Source organism: Sesamum indicum, linkage group LG11, assembly GCF_026168435.1.
Source record: "Sesamum indicum cultivar Baizhima isolate 11 linkage group LG11, ASM2616843v1, whole genome shotgun sequence".
Taxonomy (NCBI): domain Eukaryota; kingdom Viridiplantae; phylum Streptophyta; class Magnoliopsida; order Lamiales; family Pedaliaceae; genus Sesamum; species Sesamum indicum.
The window spans coordinates 15,246,170-15,264,053 of NC_142667.1; the positions used below are offsets into that span (position 1 = coordinate 15,246,170).

The window sequence follows — 17,884 nt, forward strand, 5'->3', positions numbered from 1 at the left end:
CCATAGTTGACAAGGCATAGATAATAGAGCTAGAAGCATAATTGCGTTTCTAATAAATGGAACTCAACTAAATAACAGGTGATGTGTGCTTGGATCAAAATAGGAGGCTAAACTAGTCACAAGAAGCCATCAAGATCATCGTAAATTCTAAGGCAGTACATAATGCACTTGGACAGTGTAATCCATCCCTTGGATTATCCTTTCCCTGTAAAGGTGAAAGGGAGCACATTTAAGTATCTCATACTTTTTGTTTCTTTTGCTTGGGAAAATTGCTTTTATTAAAGGCTCTGAAATCATTCGTGGTCTCTGAGGTGTTCTGCTTCTTCAACCCTTTCTTCCCTCCGAATCCAAATTTGGAATCCCTATAGGCCCTATCCTTCCTCTTTTTATCAAATCCTTTCCCCCCCTTTCCACCACCTTGTTTTGTCTTACCTCCAGAACGATCTCCAGGAGCCACTCCTGGTCTCTTCTTGCTTGATCTCTCAAATGCTTTTCCATCTTCAAAAGCCAAACTAAAATCACCATCTTTGTCACCCCCAGCAAACCCACTCTGCTTCCTCTGCTTCCTCCAGTTTTTAACAGATTCTATCTCTTCTTTCTTCTGTTTGGCCCTCTCCTTTTGCTTCTGCACCTGTATCTCCTTAGCTAACTTTTTGTTCTCCCTTGCCTTCCTTCTCTCCTCGGCCTCCTCAATTTTTCTCTTCTCTGCCAAGAGACGGCCCTTCACTTTCTCCATGTGTGCATCAGATTTTACCATTTCAGCATAATAGTCAGAAGGCCTCAAGAAAGGCAGCCCCACTGATTGAAACTTCGTAAAGGCCTGCCTTGCACCCTCAAGTGCCTGTGTATAGAAGGCAAGCTCTCGCGTGAGGTCATCATTCACATCCACCTCTTGCTCCTGGTCAATATCAACAGAAAGCTTGTGTTGGAATTCTACATTTTCAGGCCAGCTAATATCTCCAAGTTTATCAAGCAAGCCATCCTTGTTGTATACAGCTGTCTTTGAAGGCTCACTTAATTTCACATCTTCACCTTCTTCAGATTCTGATTCAGACCCAGAAACCACAGGATCATCATCTTCCATCCCCATACCATTTACTGTTGCATTGTTCTGCATGATTGTTTCTTCTTTTTGGAGCAATAGAATAGTCTGTTAAAAGAATAAAAAACTGGAAATCAGACAAAAAAAAGATCAACTGCCTGAGGCAAGACGCCAAAAGCAAACAATATTATTGCGACATTAAGGGCATTCGGACCGACTTGTATATGGCAACACTAACTTCATAGACAGAGAAAGTAGTACAAACTTCATATCGGAAACCAGCATATTTCTCACTGATTTTAAAATATAATTCCCATTATTTTAATCCATTTTTCTCAACCCTTTCAAGGGGGATGCAGTAATTTAGTTGCTGCAACCATAGCAGTTAAAGGCTCGTGGCTAAAGATGCAGCAACTATCAAAGAAGGTGCATAATTCCAGGAAAAAGTTGCATGGTCACACCATTAGTAGCTTTCAACAAAAATTGTAATATAAAGATAACAAAGGGAAATACTTGCTCACACTGTAACAGAATACATTCAACATAAAGAAAGTTATATAATCATATTCAGCCAATTCAGGTTTTTTCTGTAGCAAATTGAGCAATATTCAGCAAAATCAACACTTTTCCAAGTAAGCTCTGCAAAGTTTTAGACATTCTGCTATTTATTTCAGCAAATTGATTTTTCCTTGTAGCAAATAGAGCAACACCTCAGCAGAAACAATTCAAGAAAAAGAAGAAGAAAAATAAATTATAAGAGTAGAAAACTGCTGGAAAAGAAAAACAAATGAAAACACTGAGGAAGAAAGGAAGAGAAGAAGTCAGACCCGGAAAGGAGAGGAAGAAATACAAAATCAAAACAACTAGAATGAAAGAACAAGAAAGTAGAAGACTGGCAAAAAGAAGGCACATGAAGAGATATACCTAAATCGTCTGCGCAGCTGGAGTGAGGAGAAGAGTAGGGTTACAATTGTTTCTTTTTCGTCTTTTAATCTAAAACTATAACCAAGAGCCCAGTTCAGACCCTTCCCAAATGGCCTTGGATTAGGGCACCCCTTCTTTAACTACGGCAGTAACCAATATTTTTTTCACTTGAAAATTGAGAATTAATTTAACGCATATGGATCTCTCTCAGAGAATAGCTTGATTGCAATGAGTTATCTCACCAATCCCACATAATAAATCATACGTGATAAGCCAAAAGCGGACATTCCTCAGAATGTCGGAATGTCTCACATACACAGAACCATTACCATCGAAAAACCCCTCCAAAAACGAAAAGATAAATAAAGAACAAAAAGGTCATATCCCTGAATAACCAAAAAAACCCTAGAGAACCTTACGGAAATCGTCCCATTAAGAGGCGCAATAAGCCCCAAACGTAAATTCCCAGAAAGCAATTAGAATAACTCGAACAGGAATTCAGATATAAAAACTCACTGAAAAAGAAGAAAAGCATACCTCAAGTGAGATCGAACTCTTACAACTACGTCTTCTTCTCCTCTATCCGAACACTTTCTCTCACTCTCTTTAAGAAACAACAAAAACAATCAAATATTTGGGGAGAAAGAAATCAACAACATTAAGAAAGGAAAGCGGCGTCAGAGTGAGAAAGAGTGGAAATTAGGGTTTTACTCTATACTGATGAGGGTTTAGATAAGCTGAAGATTTCTTTGCATGGTACAACTTTGCCCTTTGGAGTTAAAACTACGAAATACTTGCAAAAATAATAAACATTCAAGTTCCAGATATTAAAAGATGATAAGGATAAAATTACAGTTTATTTACACAAATTTTTATTTTAAAAAATTCATATATCATTCATCCGAAACGTGAATAAAAAAAATTATACATATATTTTAAAAATATCGGCATCGTTACATAGACTACTCTTTTTTTTATTGTCAAGAATAATTTCTCTAATTTCAAAATACTTTAACGATTATTTTTCCAAAAGTATTTATCTTTTGTAAATAATAAGTATTTAATAAAAATCTAAATATGTAAAAGCATAAAAAAAATATAAATATTGTGAATTTAAAATTAATTTAACATTTCAGAATAATAATTCTTTATATAATGAGACATTGTGTAGTTCTTTTTTAAAATTTTTCAATTTTATTACTATATATCAAACTAATAAATGAGTAATTTAAGAATTTTTTATTCAATTCCTTTGGCGTATGTACAAATGTAGGAATGATACATTTTCCTACTTTTATTTCTTTCATAAATTTATTCTATTTCTTCATAAATTCTTACATACCAATCACCTTCTAAAAGTATTCTGCTGAAAATTTGATACATAAACTAGACAATAATTTAAGTCTTACATTGGAGAACAATATTACATTTTGTACTTTATTTAATATTTACATATATTATATGTAGATTAAAAAAAATATTATATATACATGCATGAATTAAATTTTCACCTACCATATCATATCATGTGTCGTGCACAGATAAAATATAAAAATATGAAAAGAAAAAGAGATATTTACCGAATTCTTTCTCAATTAAAACCATCAAACTTAAACAAAAATAGTAGACATTGATATTTTTATCCTCCTATTTCATAAAGCAACCAAGCTTTAAGGCAAGAAAATGAGGGTTGTTTTTCCTCCAATACTGCCTCCATCGATTCTACCAGCAGGGACCAATATTGACATTGTCAAGTTTCAATAGTTTGAAGAACAAAACTGAATAAATAGTTAAGTATAAGAACGAATCTAATTCCCCCAAAAGGAGCAATATTAATATAGGACAAAGTCATACTATATGCCCTCTATTTAATATAAAAATAATAATACAAGGCATCAAGTGTAACATCTATAATAATGCTTTTTTGCGATATTGTTGCAAGTCGTCTGCGTATTCATTCCAACCATTAATTTATCGGTTCACCAATAAAAATGAAACAGATGAACGACTACGGGAACTTACTGTTACCCACTCAAAGTAGACTTATTTTTTGAGCAAACACACAAGCCTCAAGCAACATCGTATCACATTCAACACATTTAATGATACCATGAAGTGTAATATGTACATCCACAGGCTGATCAACAGACCAAACCACAATGTATATACAGTGGAAACGCATTGGAGACACCCACACATAAACAGCAGCAGGCGCAGGCGCAGGCGCAGGCGCGGGCGCGGGTCCTTGCCCGTCTCACATATGCACACCGAGCGACATCAGAGAGAGATTATATTCCATTGCTTTAAAATTATTGAAACGCATCTATTTTATAACGATTGAAAGAAAAACTGTACAGTCTTTGTGCCCCTACACATTCACCTTCCAACCTCGTCTACTCGTGTTAATCAGCGAATGCCATATATACACATTTCACAACTAGAGTGAACGACTGAAGAGCTTCCATCTCTTTCCGACTCGATCCGCTCTCCAGCCGCTGCGGCTACTCAGCAGCTAAACCAGCTTCCCACGTTATGTACATCATCAGCTAACCTAAATCCATATTCACATGTTATATACCTGGTACTGCAACATTATGGCAGATTATGAAAGGTGGAATGATCCCTGTCCCTCAGTTACAGCATACAAGAGCTTCTCTTTCATGACTTCCTGCAAAGTAAACACTTGAATTCTAAATGTTTTTGCCGGCTACAAAAAAATCTGAGGAAAAATAACTAAGGAAAGAATGGGGTGAACTTTTGAAGAGTAAGGAGGAAGCTTCAAATAATTTGCACATGTCATCACACTCGGCAAATCAGCATCTATCCCCTTGCTACAATGCTGTTGGAAAAGAAGAAAATGGAAATTCATTATTCAGTCAATGAAAAGGCAACAGGATAATGAGCCAAATCTCTTGTTCTGACCTTCCGAACAATCGTAAGCTTAGGGTTGAGAGAAGCAAGCCCCCCAGTTGGAAGCCGGGGTGCCCCAGTCACAAACTGTAAGAACGCTCTTTGCTGCTTCAGATCAAACTCTTGCATGATCTCCAGTAACTGATCATTAGATATCCATGAGATGAAATCTAAAAGAAACTGAGATCTGAGATAAAAAGGCAGCCAATAGATTTATACTGACATTTACTATAGGAGGACTGCTAATTGTGTAGCCATGATCAAATTTGATGTGATCCAAAAGATCCTCTGACTGCTCAAAATTAAAAAGGAAAGGGCAAAAAGGGGGCTTCAGCTGTTCGTCAAATGAAAAATCATGCATTTTGCAACATAAAGTTAGAGCTAACAGAAAGCATAATACACCTACATTCCATAGCACATGTTCTCCACATAGTAACCGCTCTAATTCTTCTTCTGTGAAGACCTTCAGATGTTTAATGGGGAAGACCTGAAAGTAATTAAAGGAAACACAGATACATCAATATAAACTTGTCAATAAATAAAATCATAACAGATTTGAGATATAAACAGAGACGAATGCAGCAATAGCAAACACAAAAGTTCTTTCCCATAAGAACATTTGAATCCAGTGCATCTCTAAGAAATCAAGGCAAACGACCACCCATAGCCTGCACAACCTACCTGATCAAAACCTGACTTGAATGCTTCCACTTGTCTAGCGATTCCAGATTTTGTTGTCGCGTCGACAATGAGTGTAATGTATTCGTCCAAATTATAGAGATTTACCTATAAACCACTTAAAGAGAATGAATTTGTCGGATTTATCAATCTAAAATATCAGTGGAAACTGAGGAAGACCGCAAAAACTAACCATCCTTGAATCAGTCTCAGGTACAAGAACATAATCTGGATACCCAGGAAGGGTGAAATCAAGACAGAGATCCTCAATTTTCGTGTTCCGCAAGCATACATCAAGATCAGCTGATTCTTCTTTACACACAGACCTCAGATACTCCTTCCTTTCGACAACAGCCTGAAACTCTAAAAGAGCCCTACCAGATGCAGGATCAAATGACTGGATGTCGTACAAGCTAAGTTCCTACATAAAGGATAACCGAAAAGCTAAATCAAATGAAAATTGGTAAAAATCATAATTTCCCTAGTATCAATACCAAAACCATCATACCTTCCCCAGAATGAGTTTATACAAAGCTTTTGAAAACGGAAGATCCAAAACTCTACCATCTTGAAGAGCTTTAGCAACTATATATCCCAGAAGAGAAAATTTTTCAATCACATCTGAATATACAGAGCTACTTGATGCACTGAGCGAGGGTGACCAAGGGCGTGGGAAGAGTCCAAAAGGGGACACCAGAAATCCCGTATTCTCAGTCTCTAAAACTGCTGTGCACTGAAGTGGAACAGTGTCATCTCTCCACATACCTAAGCCACTTCTCTGGAACTCATGGCAGACCAATGTATAGAATTCCAATGTTGGACCTAGACCAGTACCCACCTCTTCATCATATTCCACCTCAAAAAGAACCTTTTGATGGGTATGGAGTTCCATCATTTGTGCAGCAGATTCTAGTATTTTATTTCGGTGAACCAAAATTTTCCTGCGGCTTTGCTGCCTGCCACCAGAACCTCCAGCATTACCATGAGACACGGAATGAGTTTGAACTGGCGATCGGCCTAATGCTGCCAGATGAAAATACTTGCACCTCGCTTCAAAACCAAATAAGAAAGGGCACCAAGCCATCAACTGGGTACACCACGCAGGCATGGCCCCAACAGAGACAGCCATAGGGTCCCGCATCTGCTGTTCCAGTTTTTCTGTTAACTTCTTGTTGACAAATTCATTTGGGGGGACTTCAGAAACCACTACATTTAACTTATCCAAATCATCTGTTCTTCCTTCAGCAAATGCATATGTTCTTTCACGGGACATTAGATGAAATCTCAATCTGTTTATTCCTTCCAAGCTTTTAAGAAGGGACAATATATCATATGTAGGACCCAGTTTCTCAAGGTCAACTTCAGAAGCAAACATGGGACAGAAATATGGAGTGTACTGAAAGAATAAGGCTCTTTTTGATGAAAGAGAACATTGTGCCTCATCATGACTAGGCTTGGGATGTCTTACTCTGGTTGTAACAGGTCTTCTGTAAGTCAATTTGTATATACGATTCCACAAGCTGGCACTTGAAATATTGTCATGGTCTGTTTCAGTTTGCAGGTTTAGAATCGATTGATATAATGTCAATTTACAGTTCAGCTGCTGGCTTTCCAAGTAAAATAACAACTTTGGCGAAGTTTCTTCACAATCGCTGCATCCTGGATGATCAAAATTGGTACCACCATCCTCTTGAAGGGGGTCATGCTCCTTTGGCTCAAGAGGATCCTTATAACGAATTACGTAGATAAATCAGGTAGAAATAATACGAATATATGTTCCGTCTAAACTATGAACAAACAGCCATATAATTGAACAGACTGGGAGAGGAGAAGAGAAAACTGAATAAACAAGGAAAAACAATTGTCGCATTCAGTGAAAAACAAATTAAAAGAATAAACTGGTGGACAATATCTAGCAATGATCAGGAAAGAACAAACATACTGTTTGAACATCAGCTACATCTGCTGAGTCCATAATTCTTTGTGAGGAACTGGAAGTATCTGCTGGTGAAGACAACAACAAATTTGATTCCTTATCCTTCAAAGAAAGTAAGAACTGTTAGAAGCAAGCTCGTGCGTAGTATATTGACAAAGGAATATGGTTTAATTTCATGTTCAAAGAAGCCACTGCAAAGGGATAATAAGTCGGTCAGCTAGAATTATGGAAGACAAGTATAAACCTGCAGTTTGTGAAAATCAACTAGCATTTCTGTGGACTTTATAACATCTATACTTTTGGCTTGACAAATGCTTGAATCTGACGGTGAATGTGAAGATGAACTATCTTTCTCCTTCGAACCCTTAGACTCTGACCTCAAAATCTTGGTTTTACCATTAGTCACTCTAGGCAGCAAATATCCTTCAATTTCTTCCAGAGCCACAAATGGGTCGACATTCACAACATCGTCAGCACAATCACGAAGAGAGACCTCCCCTTTCTCCCTCACAAACTGAACTTTGAGACATGGGTACGAAGTGCAACGCCCATATGGAACAGTGGCATAAGAGTTCCTCCGCCTGGCTGTATGGCTTGAGATGACAGGGAAATTTTCAACAGAAGACAGAGCACTTTGTAGTCTCCTTATTAGTATCAGAAGTGGAAATTCCTCTCGAGCTGTGTTGTCACAGGATAATAGTAGCCGTCCAAACAATTCAAATCTTTTCTCCATTATGCACAAGTTATTTACTGCATTATTATCTTCTCGTCCAACAATATGCCTGCCATTTGATAGGTAATTAACTAATGCTTTTATGATTCCACTCTCCACAAACTCAAAAGTGGAGATAGAATCTTTATCATTAAGCTCAGACATGATTTGGTGCAAAAGATCATAAATCTCTTTTTCCTGTTGGCTAGATGTTGCCTCTTCCAGGGCCTTGTTCACCAGGGCTGTTAAGGCACTGGATAAAGTTCTGAGCTTCTGAAGAATATCAGTTACTCCTTTCTCAGGGTTCACTGATTCTGTTTCAAAGTAAGTATTCCATATATGCTTTGCAAGATTCTGAACAGTGTCTTTCTGAAGCTTGCAGGTTCCATTTTCTGGAGATCTTGCAGATTGACCTGTATCAAATGTGAAGCATGGGCATCTATGGACATCACGGGTAACTGACCTTAGAGTTGCATCATTTTCCATCTTGATGCCATCAAAAACAGGAGACTGCTTCAAATCTTTATCTGGAGAAAGCAGCGCATAGATGGAAAATAGGACACCTTCTTTGACAAAAGAATTCAAGTAAACATGCGGAAGCTTGAGCGTTATAGTATCAACTATTTGGAGGGCCAAAATTATCACATGATGATCCTTCCTTGTAAACACTCCAGCCAAAAAGCTGACATTCAGTAGATGATGATCCAGCTTTTAGATCAGAAGATCAAATGAAACCAAAAAAAAAAAAAAAAAAGAAGAAGCCTTGACAGCTAACTAAACCATAGGATAGAGAAGAAACCCCTTTCACCTTGAAAAGTTAGCAGTTTGTAGCAAACAATGAAGCGCGCCAGATGAACTGAAACGAACTAACTTATTGATAACAGATAGACAGCCGTAACATATAAGCAGATTCACACCAGAATTTACCACCTGCTTGTGGATGAAAAGGACATGTAAAAGACTGGGGGAGGGAAACATGTGGACAAACAATTCAAGTAAGACATGTGAGGCACCAACCTGAATCAAGATAGGAAGTAGATCAACTCCAAACTTCTGCACAATATCAGGATGGCTCAAAAGAAAAACTTCTTTGTCCGACTTTTGTTCACCATCCTGTTCTTCAGTAATTGCTGGGAGAAGCTCATTCAGCAACTTCAAAACTTCATGTATCTAAGAATAAGATCAGAAAGAAGCCATATCTTACAAATGATGCATGATCCAATTATAGATGCTACTGAATGCACCTAACAACTTCTATATTGCAGACCTCTATTTAAGCAAAATAGCAGCCACAAATTATAGAAAGAAATTGAAATCATGTTTTTTTACGAAGGCACCGGAAACAGAGACTCCTGCTATAGCCGAGACAAAAACAATAATCGAGTTCAAACATATTATAGTAAGAGTGAGTTAGTCCATCTCTGTGTTTGTGTCAGAGAGACACACAGGGGCAAGAGAGATCAAATTGACGAACCTGACTGTGATGCCCACCCACCATGGAAACATACAGTGTTCCATGTGACAAATCATAAGTGGATAGCATGTCCTTCACTGTGTTGCTTATGTTGAGCTCAAAAAGTGTCCTGAAAGCAACAATAGAGCCAGCGGCCAGCTTGACAAGTAACCCTATCAATCCCTGCCAATGAATAATGAAATTTATAGTTCAAATAACTTAAATTGGAGAACTTTAAAGGCAGGAACATAAACAGAATTCTCCTTACAATATATGTTGGTTGACAAAGTGTGGTTCTGCTATTTAAGCCTATTAGATGCAGAATGTGCTGAACCAGCCCGTGTTTACAAATGTCATCCAACATCTCTGCAGAACAATAGACTTGCTCCCCTATTTTGATCAAGCAAGTGGCCACACTCTCAACAAGCTAAAGAAAAAAAGGTTAAAGGTCAAAAAACAGAATTCAAAATGTTTCCAAGAGAGAATCATTCAGAAGAGAACTTTGCAGGACAATTACCTGTCTATCCTCATACTGGAGAAGGTTACACAAAATTGGAACTGCCTCCATGAAAAGTGGAGGAGATTCAGAAGATAGTTTCTTACATATATTGACCACAGTAGACAGTGCAACCCTCTGAGAAAACAAAAACATGGCAAAATTCAAAAGGAACGGAAACTTCAGATCAAAATAATCACATAAATGGAACATATATTTCATAACTGAAAAATATTTGATATACGCCAATGTTGGAGAATACCTGCACACTAGTTGAGAAGAAATCAATATAACTTAAAACAGCCATTATTGCACCAGATTGCAAGCAAGCAAGTGGCTGTTCACGTGATATTTTCTCCATTGCTTGCAGACACTACATTGGAAACAGAAATTAGAATTTGAAAAAAAAAAAAAAAAGGGACAGTGAAAGTTTGAATTGTACAATAAATAAACCACAAGGCAAACATACTGGCAAGAACCACAAACTAAACATGTATGAACATAAGTAACAATCATACTTGCTCTGCCACATCCAAGTATTCAATTGCCATTAATCTTTGACAAAGGACAGGAACCGCATCATGTCTCACAAGAAAGCCTGAGGATCGGGGATTAACATCACACAAGTAAGTTATAGCTCTTATAGCCAGGAGCATTATATCCGGATTGCTCTCATGCCTTGCCAATCGGACAAGTACTGGAGAAAATGAGTCCACCATTAGGCTCGAGAGAGAACTATCAGTACAAAAGGATAGCAACTCGCACAGCTCTGTGAGTAGAGCCAACTGCCCTGATTCCTCCACCTCCTCACTTAAACTCGACAGCACTTTCTTAAACTTGCTCTGATCACTCATTGATCGATGCCTATAGTAATCATGGATGCTATTGTCAGAATCACAAGAGCCATATGCAGATTCTTTCTCTCCGTCACCCTCGGATCTAGTTGAGCCAGAAGTGGAAGATGATGTGTCCATGTCAGCATCCTGGGCTTCATGAGCAGAACTCATTGGTGTTTGAGCCGATGAATTGGAAGAACTTGGCCTGAATTCTAACGAACTACATGCACGCTTATCTGCTGGCAATCCATCCACAACCTCAGTTCTTTTTTGACCTCGATTTGCCATTCCCTAAGCCACTGGGAAGAGAACAAAACGACTTCAAAGACCTCATCCTATAACACTAACCGGACAAACACACAAAAAATCAACACACAAAGCCGGGAATTCGAACAAAATTTATAAATGCTCGAAACTTCAAATTTACCATCAACTGGTACAAAGTCTCGTTGGAGTTGGGTGAATGAACAAAAATACTCCCATATGAAGAAAACAAATAGTCAGTAAAGACGTCACTTCGCATCAAACCCGCAAACACTGATCAGTTCTCAACTCAGTAGATTAAAATCAACCATGAGAAAAGATACACCAAAAAACAGGACTCTTTCACATGAACAAAGGAGGAAAAGAAAACGCCAAATAACGATAGCCCAGATAGGGAAAAACGCGAAATTCACTGAACAAAACCCAAAATAAGGGATTGGAAAGCTACATATTCAAAACCGATCAAAAAATCGTTCTATTTTCCTGTTTGTGTTACCTAGAGTTGTTTATAGATAATTGATCTTGCCAGCGTCGTTACAGGAATTCTAGGTCTTTTCCAATTCCCACCTTCAGTTGCTATTTTCTCGGGAGGTGAATTTAATATTATATATATATATACAGGTTTGAGAAGTGTTTGTATTTACGGAAAAGAGCTTATAAGGAGGATGATGATGATGATGATGATGATGATGGGTGGAAACAGAGTAAGATGGAAAAGAGGGTCTTTTATTTAAATTCGGAATTAGCAAATATTGATTATACTAATAACCTCTTTTAAAAAATACGGTAATCTACAGTTAGGGGAATATTATTGTGTGAGTCGCCATCATCCTATCAATGGTGGGCAGCTATGTTGGGACACGTGTAAGATCATGATGCAATCTGATAAATTTGTGTTTGGGCTTTAATTGATGTGGGCTTAAATGGGCCTTTCTTGGCCCGTTAATGCCTTTATTTGTTTATATTGGATGGTTGTTTATAAAAAAGGTTCATAATCCTACTTGTTTATCTTTTCTTGATTAGATTAATCACATTAATTATGTCATTATGTGCCCCTAAGTTATATTAAACACGGTCACTTATCGTTCCAAGAATTTCACATAATTATAATATAATATAGAAATAATTTTAAAGAAAATCAAGCTAATTAAAAATCCACTAGAATCCTATTGTGAACTATGTTTTATTATATATTGACCTTTTCTCTATCTTGTGCAAAAGATGCCATCATCCAAGGACACCATAGGTGACTAATTTGCTAAAGTGGGATATCATGGGCTTGCTTTATTTGGTACAATGATATTCATCGTATTCCAACACTTTCCTTGGGGGCAAATTGTGTTAATATTTATCACATATATCGTCACCGGTCCACTTTCAATCAAATGATAGATTTATTTTTATTATTAATTTGAGAATTGTATTGATAAACAATTTATAAGTATTTCTGTGGGCAAGCGATTTGTAATTCTTGATGCATGCTCTAACTCCTAGTGTTAATCGAAGCCGAGATCATCTAAATTTTTTGAACCAAATACAGAAAAAAATTGTGGGCAAATCGATCTTTTTTAGCATTTAATATCAGCATTATATTAAATCCAAGAATTTTCAATTATATTTACTAGAGATTGAGAGCGAAACAGTATCAATTGAAGGGAAGAAAGCGTCCTTAGTGATGAAGACTCTTTTCCAATTGAGCTAAGAGATCTTTTCAAATCGGAGTGAGGCATATATAATCCATTCAAAGTGGGAGATAGGATGAGATAGGAAACTTGAAGAGAAAGCAATCTTGTCAATGCCGTGTAACCCTTAATTAATTAAGTAAAAAAAGTTGCTTCTTCAAGATGCATACTTTAGGTGCCGCACAAGTACTTATTCTCTCACCCCAATATCACGCCAGAATTACTCAAAAATAGAAAGGAACCTAACAAATTACATGCTTGAGTTCGCAAATTCATCGGGATAGGGTATTTTCTGTTTAGCACTAAGAAGGCAAAACACCAGTCAGACAGTAAATTGGCATATCCAAGCAATTCCACAAGAGAGAATAGAAATATACAAGGAAAAATAACAGAGTGGATATGGAATTCCTTTTAAGTCTCATTTTTTTCCTTTTGATAATTAATGTAGCAATAGAGTTTCCACAAGGAGAAGAAACAAGTCATAATAATAATATTATGATGAAATTTAACGTGAACAATAAGTTACCAATCTTGCCCGACATTATTGTCTGTACCCAGAAAGACTCCCAAATTTACAACCTTTTTACTGGAACTACATTATAGCTCAGACATACACGAGCACAAAAAGAAAAAAAAAAATCATGAGACAAAGTTTTACAGTCGAAGTGAAATGCATTTTGAGCTCTGCTGATCTCTCTAAAAGGATGAAGGAGTGGCATTGGTCAAAGATGAGCCCATTCTAATCCATGCCTGGCATTGGCACCATCATGTGTTGAGCTTGTTGCTGAAAACATAGAAAGAAATAGGAAGTAAGAACAGAAGCCACCAAGTCTGGATAGGAATTCAAATACCAAAAAGAGCATTAGGCTAAATTCATACACACAAGGAGCAATTTCACGATAAAAACAACTGAAAGTAACTAAAATTAATCGGAAGTCGAGATACTAATGGACAATAATGATGTCAAGGACTCAAGATGTCCGTTTCCCAAGCTGGACACAAACAGTAGGTAAAAGAACTTTAGCGATTTCCTTTCCCAGGTTATGGGGATAATACCATAAGAACTCAGGTAAAGTCAGCATGGCGACTCTCTTTTCGATAACAGGCAGACTACAAATATTCTCGCAGTTATTCATTAGCTTCAGAAAGATTGCCACAGGGGGACCCAAAAAGATATGATGAATTATGAAAGGCAAGCGGTACAGCGAAACCAGTGACAATCTCTTGTTTTATATTGGCTATCTTTAAAGCGCGTGAACAAGATTGAAGGATTTAAAATCTTCAAAACTTCCATAGAAGATCCCATATCATGGTCAGCCCCAAATAACTGCTTGGCCTCATCTAACCAGGTAATGTAGAAGCACATATGGCAAAGTTGATGAAACCATTCCAACACAAATTGCTGAGAGGCAGAAGACATGCACATAGATACATACACATATGTAAAGTAGATACAAACAACAGGGGATCATGAAATGACACCCAGAAGCACAGATGTTGAGGTACCTGAGCATTTCCATAATTCATGCCTTGTGAAAAAGAACCCTGGTGAACCAGCTGTGGATGCTGCAGGACATAATCGTTTAACAATGTCAGTAAATCAAAATCCATAAACATTACAATTATAAAATTATGCCACTAAACCTAAATGCATATATGAGATCTATGCTACAGCTCACCTGTGAATTAGGAATTGGTTGTTGTAATCCATCCTTCCTTCCAGATCCATCTGCACCCTTGGCTGATCCCTTGGTATCACCCTGTTGAGAATATTAATAACATCCAGACTGTTAAGATAAAAAATAATATCAAAAAAATAGCCAGCAAATAAAGCCAAAGATCCATTAACTCACCTCCATCTGCCGCATCAAGAGAAATTCCAATAAAAGCAAGGCCAGAGAAACAAAAATTATCAGTTGCAACATAATACAACATTATAGCATCGCAACAGTTCAATATGTACAAAAGTCAGTCAAGAGAAACCAAAAACAAGAAATGAGAACAAAATTACCTCTCTGTACCTAGTGAGGTACACCTTAAGAGGATCAATGTAATCTTCAAAACCTAAAGTAGCCATAGCCCATAGCAAATCATCCCCGTTGATTGTCTTTCTTTTCTCTCTTTGGCACTTATCACTTGCCCTTTACAGTTCAACCACCAAAAGTACAATTAGTTTTAGATCCTAAAAATAGCACCTGGGACATAACTTCACATTCATATACAGGCATTGAAGATTAGCCATTCATCACCCCTTCCACACATATCTCTTCAAAATAACACATGCATATATAAAATTCGATCAGATAGACAAAATAAAAGTCACCGCAAGCTATTGGCCTACACATGATAAATGATGAATACGAGTTGCGCCTGAAGAATACATGAATCGATAAAACCAACAAATAACAAACTACAGGAAATAGAAAGGAAGAAAGAAATAAAAAACCGGCAAGTCCGTCCTCTGCCGACACACTCTATTCAGTCCATCACAATTGCAAACATACAAAACAAGCAGCATACAATTCAACAGTCGAGTGTCCACCAACATACTCGCTAGTGATGAAGCTAATGAACTCCGAAACGCATTCCTGTACCGTCTCCTTCGCATCCTTGGCAATCTTCCCATTAGCAGGAAGCGCCTTCTTCATGATCCGGCTAATATTCGCAATCGGCAAAAACCTATCCTGCTCTCGTACGCCGGAGCGCGGACTCTGGTCGCCTCCGCTTTCATGGCTGCCGCCGGCGGGGCTCCCGGGAGCTCCCTGCGACGACTGTCCGTCCGCCATTCGATCCAAAAACCCTAACAAATTCAACCAAACCCTAGGTAAGGGGGATACATAATACAGGGCTGTGTAAGTAACTGCAGCGCGCGCGCGAGAGAGAGAGAGAGGTCACCTGTTAGTGTGAGGGGATTTGTGGAATTTGTATTTTGGGCGCGAGAGAAGGATCGGAGGGTGGAGAAATGGGGAAGGAGACGACGACTGAGATTGAGAGATTGGGAAATGGGAATATGAGGTTAGGTTATCATCACCGTTGGTTTCAGCTAATTTATGCGATTCCGTGGTGTGGGGTGGACTTGTTCTACCTTATTAGACCACGTGCCCTCTGCCAGACTACATATCTATCGGAACCCCTACTACGACGCCGTAATTTAAATAAAAGGTTATTTATATTTTGCTATAGGAATTATAATCGTCTTTATATTTTCATATTTAAATTTTTTTGTATTAATTTATCATCTCAATTTTATAAAAATTTTATACTTTATCGTTTATAATTATTATTAATCAGATTTTTTGTCCAAAAAAAAATCACATACAGTATATATGTGATATTAAAAAATTATATAATTTTTATATTTTATTTATTAAATTATCTAATTATATTCTTTCATTCACATATTATTATTTGATTAACCATATCTTTTGTTATATTTTAAAAAATAAATATAAAATATGCTAATCGAAATAAAATTTATTATTTTTGTAGAAAAATAATTATTATTAACAAAAAATAAGTAAAATAATAAGCATAAAAATAGTATCTTCTTAACATATAGTGACAAAATGATCTTCAGTGGATTAAGTTTATTTTAGAAGTGGTTTTTCTCCCAACACTGTCCAATTTAACTTTTATTTGCTTTTTACTTTTTTTACAAGCACTACACACTTTTGATTCTGCTACAACTTTTAATTTTTTCTACAAAATTCACTTTTATAAAAATAGAAGTTTTTACAAACACACCCTTAAGCTCTCAATGAGATATCTTAATTTCTCCTAAAGATAATTACAACTACTTTTTATAAAGCCAATTATTACTTTCACAATTTCGGGGATTTCTATAATTAAGATGTTCAAACACACGATTCAAAAAAAGCAATAAGTATATATATTTATATTTTATTCTTTTAAAAAAGTATCGCTTTTATAATGAATAATATTTAAACGTGGTTTTCGTGTTCTATGAAGTACATCATTAATTAATTTTATTTTCAATGGTTATGTGATATTACAAATCGTGACGATAGTTCAATAAACGAGACATAAATAGAGCATTGGCGTGTATGCAAATCGTCTGCACTCATATTATTTTTTTACAATTATAATTTTTTTGTATTTAAACTATGAAAATATTATGTGCTTTGTGAGAATTGTGTACCGCTGCAACTAGTATATAAAATAACAATAGCAAAGCATTTTTTGTTTTAAAAAGGGGAAAATATGGAGTAATAGATAAGAGGGAAAGATAATAATAATTATAAAATGATTTAAAAAGTTATTAAAATTACTATTATGTTAATTTTTTTTTTTGAAAAAAATAGAATGAATTAAAGAACAAATAAAAAGTAGATTGCGATAATAAAAAATTAGTACGATTAAAGATTTTCTTTTGGAGTAGTATAAATATTCATTATTATCACGTTATTCATTTTTTAATGTAATTTGAAAAATTACAAATACCAATTCCTAAATTAAAAATAACTATGTAGCTTTTAGACCGAGATAAACATACTACTTAACCCTATAAATTACTATGTCCCTTATTGATTTGCAACATATTAGTTCATAAAAATCTATCAAATTGTGTTCAAAAAGACAATATAACCAAGTCGATACGGAACTTACAGGAAAGCCTCGTAACCCTAAACTCTGCATTGATACTATCAGAGTTACCTTCAATTTATTCTTCTATAACATTAGACCTTACAGATGTGTAGAAAACAATGTACCACCATAGTTCAAAATTGCACTAGAATTGGTTGGGGAAATTCCCGAAAAGGAATAACCCCTCCAAAAAGTGGCGTATGCCGCTTAATTGCGGCAAGCACACGGTATTCTTTAGTAAAAGGCGAAAGAATAGTTCGCTATGTGCTTACCGCGCGGCTGCGTGAGTTCAATATTTGCTGGGTGTCCCATTTTATGCACACCTATTGTCTCCAATCACTCTCTG

General features: G+C 36.5%; 3 protein-coding genes and 1 non-coding gene across 7 annotated transcripts; all 4 read right to left on the reverse strand.

The window, feature by feature from the left end:
- Positions 1 to 24: 24 nt before the first annotated feature.
- LOC105174341 (rRNA processing protein-like protein) lies at positions 25 to 2,724 on the reverse strand. Of its 2 annotated transcripts, none has more exons than XM_020698074.2 (2): positions 2,504 to 2,724; positions 25 to 1,169 (listed from the first exon to the last, which is right to left on the reverse strand). In XM_020698074.2, exon 2 carries the CDS (start codon positions 1,115 to 1,117, stop codon positions 239 to 241), a length of 879 nt encoding a protein of 292 aa, XP_020553733.1. In that variant the 5' UTR covers positions 1,118 to 1,169; positions 2,504 to 2,724; the 3' UTR covers positions 25 to 238. The 2 variants fall into 2 exon arrangements, with proteins under 2 accessions (XP_020553733.1, XP_011094714.1); XM_011096412.3 differs by having other exon boundaries at positions 25 to 1,150; positions 2,504 to 2,722.
- A 1,311-nt stretch (positions 2,725 to 4,035) lies between these two features.
- UPL4 (ubiquitin-protein ligase 4) lies at positions 4,036 to 11,971 on the reverse strand. Of its 3 annotated transcripts, XM_020697647.2 has the most exons (19): positions 11,748 to 11,971; positions 10,670 to 11,286; positions 10,414 to 10,524; positions 10,173 to 10,289; positions 9,924 to 10,082; positions 9,677 to 9,838; positions 9,220 to 9,372; positions 9,011 to 9,132; positions 7,735 to 8,884; positions 7,497 to 7,592; positions 6,063 to 7,280; positions 5,748 to 5,975; positions 5,558 to 5,662; positions 5,283 to 5,363; positions 5,100 to 5,168; positions 4,889 to 5,017; positions 4,722 to 4,805; positions 4,545 to 4,634; positions 4,036 to 4,478 (listed from the first exon to the last, which is right to left on the reverse strand). In XM_020697647.2, the coding sequence occupies exons 2-18, from the start codon at positions 11,273 to 11,275 to the stop codon at positions 4,569 to 4,571; spliced, it is 4,656 nt and encodes a 1,551-aa protein (XP_020553306.2). In that variant the 5' UTR covers positions 11,276 to 11,286; positions 11,748 to 11,971; the 3' UTR covers positions 4,036 to 4,478; positions 4,545 to 4,568. The 3 variants fall into 3 exon arrangements, with proteins under 3 accessions (XP_020553306.2, XP_011094716.2, XP_088731686.1); XM_011096414.3 differs by having other exon boundaries at positions 4,036 to 4,634; XM_088875560.1 differs by lacking the exon at positions 11,748 to 11,971 and adding an exon at positions 11,415 to 11,469 and having other exon boundaries at positions 4,036 to 4,634.
- Positions 11,972 to 13,401: 1,430 nt separating this feature from the next.
- LOC105174343 (nuclear transcription factor Y subunit B-8) lies at positions 13,402 to 15,992 on the reverse strand. Its single transcript, XM_011096421.3, has 7 exons — positions 15,829 to 15,992; positions 15,484 to 15,733; positions 14,945 to 15,074; positions 14,787 to 14,792; positions 14,613 to 14,693; positions 14,440 to 14,499; positions 13,402 to 13,717 (listed from the first exon to the last, which is right to left on the reverse strand). The coding sequence occupies exons 2-7, from the start codon at positions 15,717 to 15,719 to the stop codon at positions 13,673 to 13,675; spliced, it is 558 nt and encodes a 185-aa protein (XP_011094723.1). The 5' UTR covers positions 15,720 to 15,733; positions 15,829 to 15,992; the 3' UTR covers positions 13,402 to 13,672.
- A 1,708-nt stretch (positions 15,993 to 17,700) lies between these two features.
- On the reverse strand, positions 17,701 to 17,819 carry LOC148785127 (U5 spliceosomal RNA). Its single transcript, XR_016062966.1, has one exon. It is a non-coding gene; the product is annotated as a U5 spliceosomal RNA (small nuclear RNA).
- Positions 17,820 to 17,884: the final 65 nt, after the last annotated feature.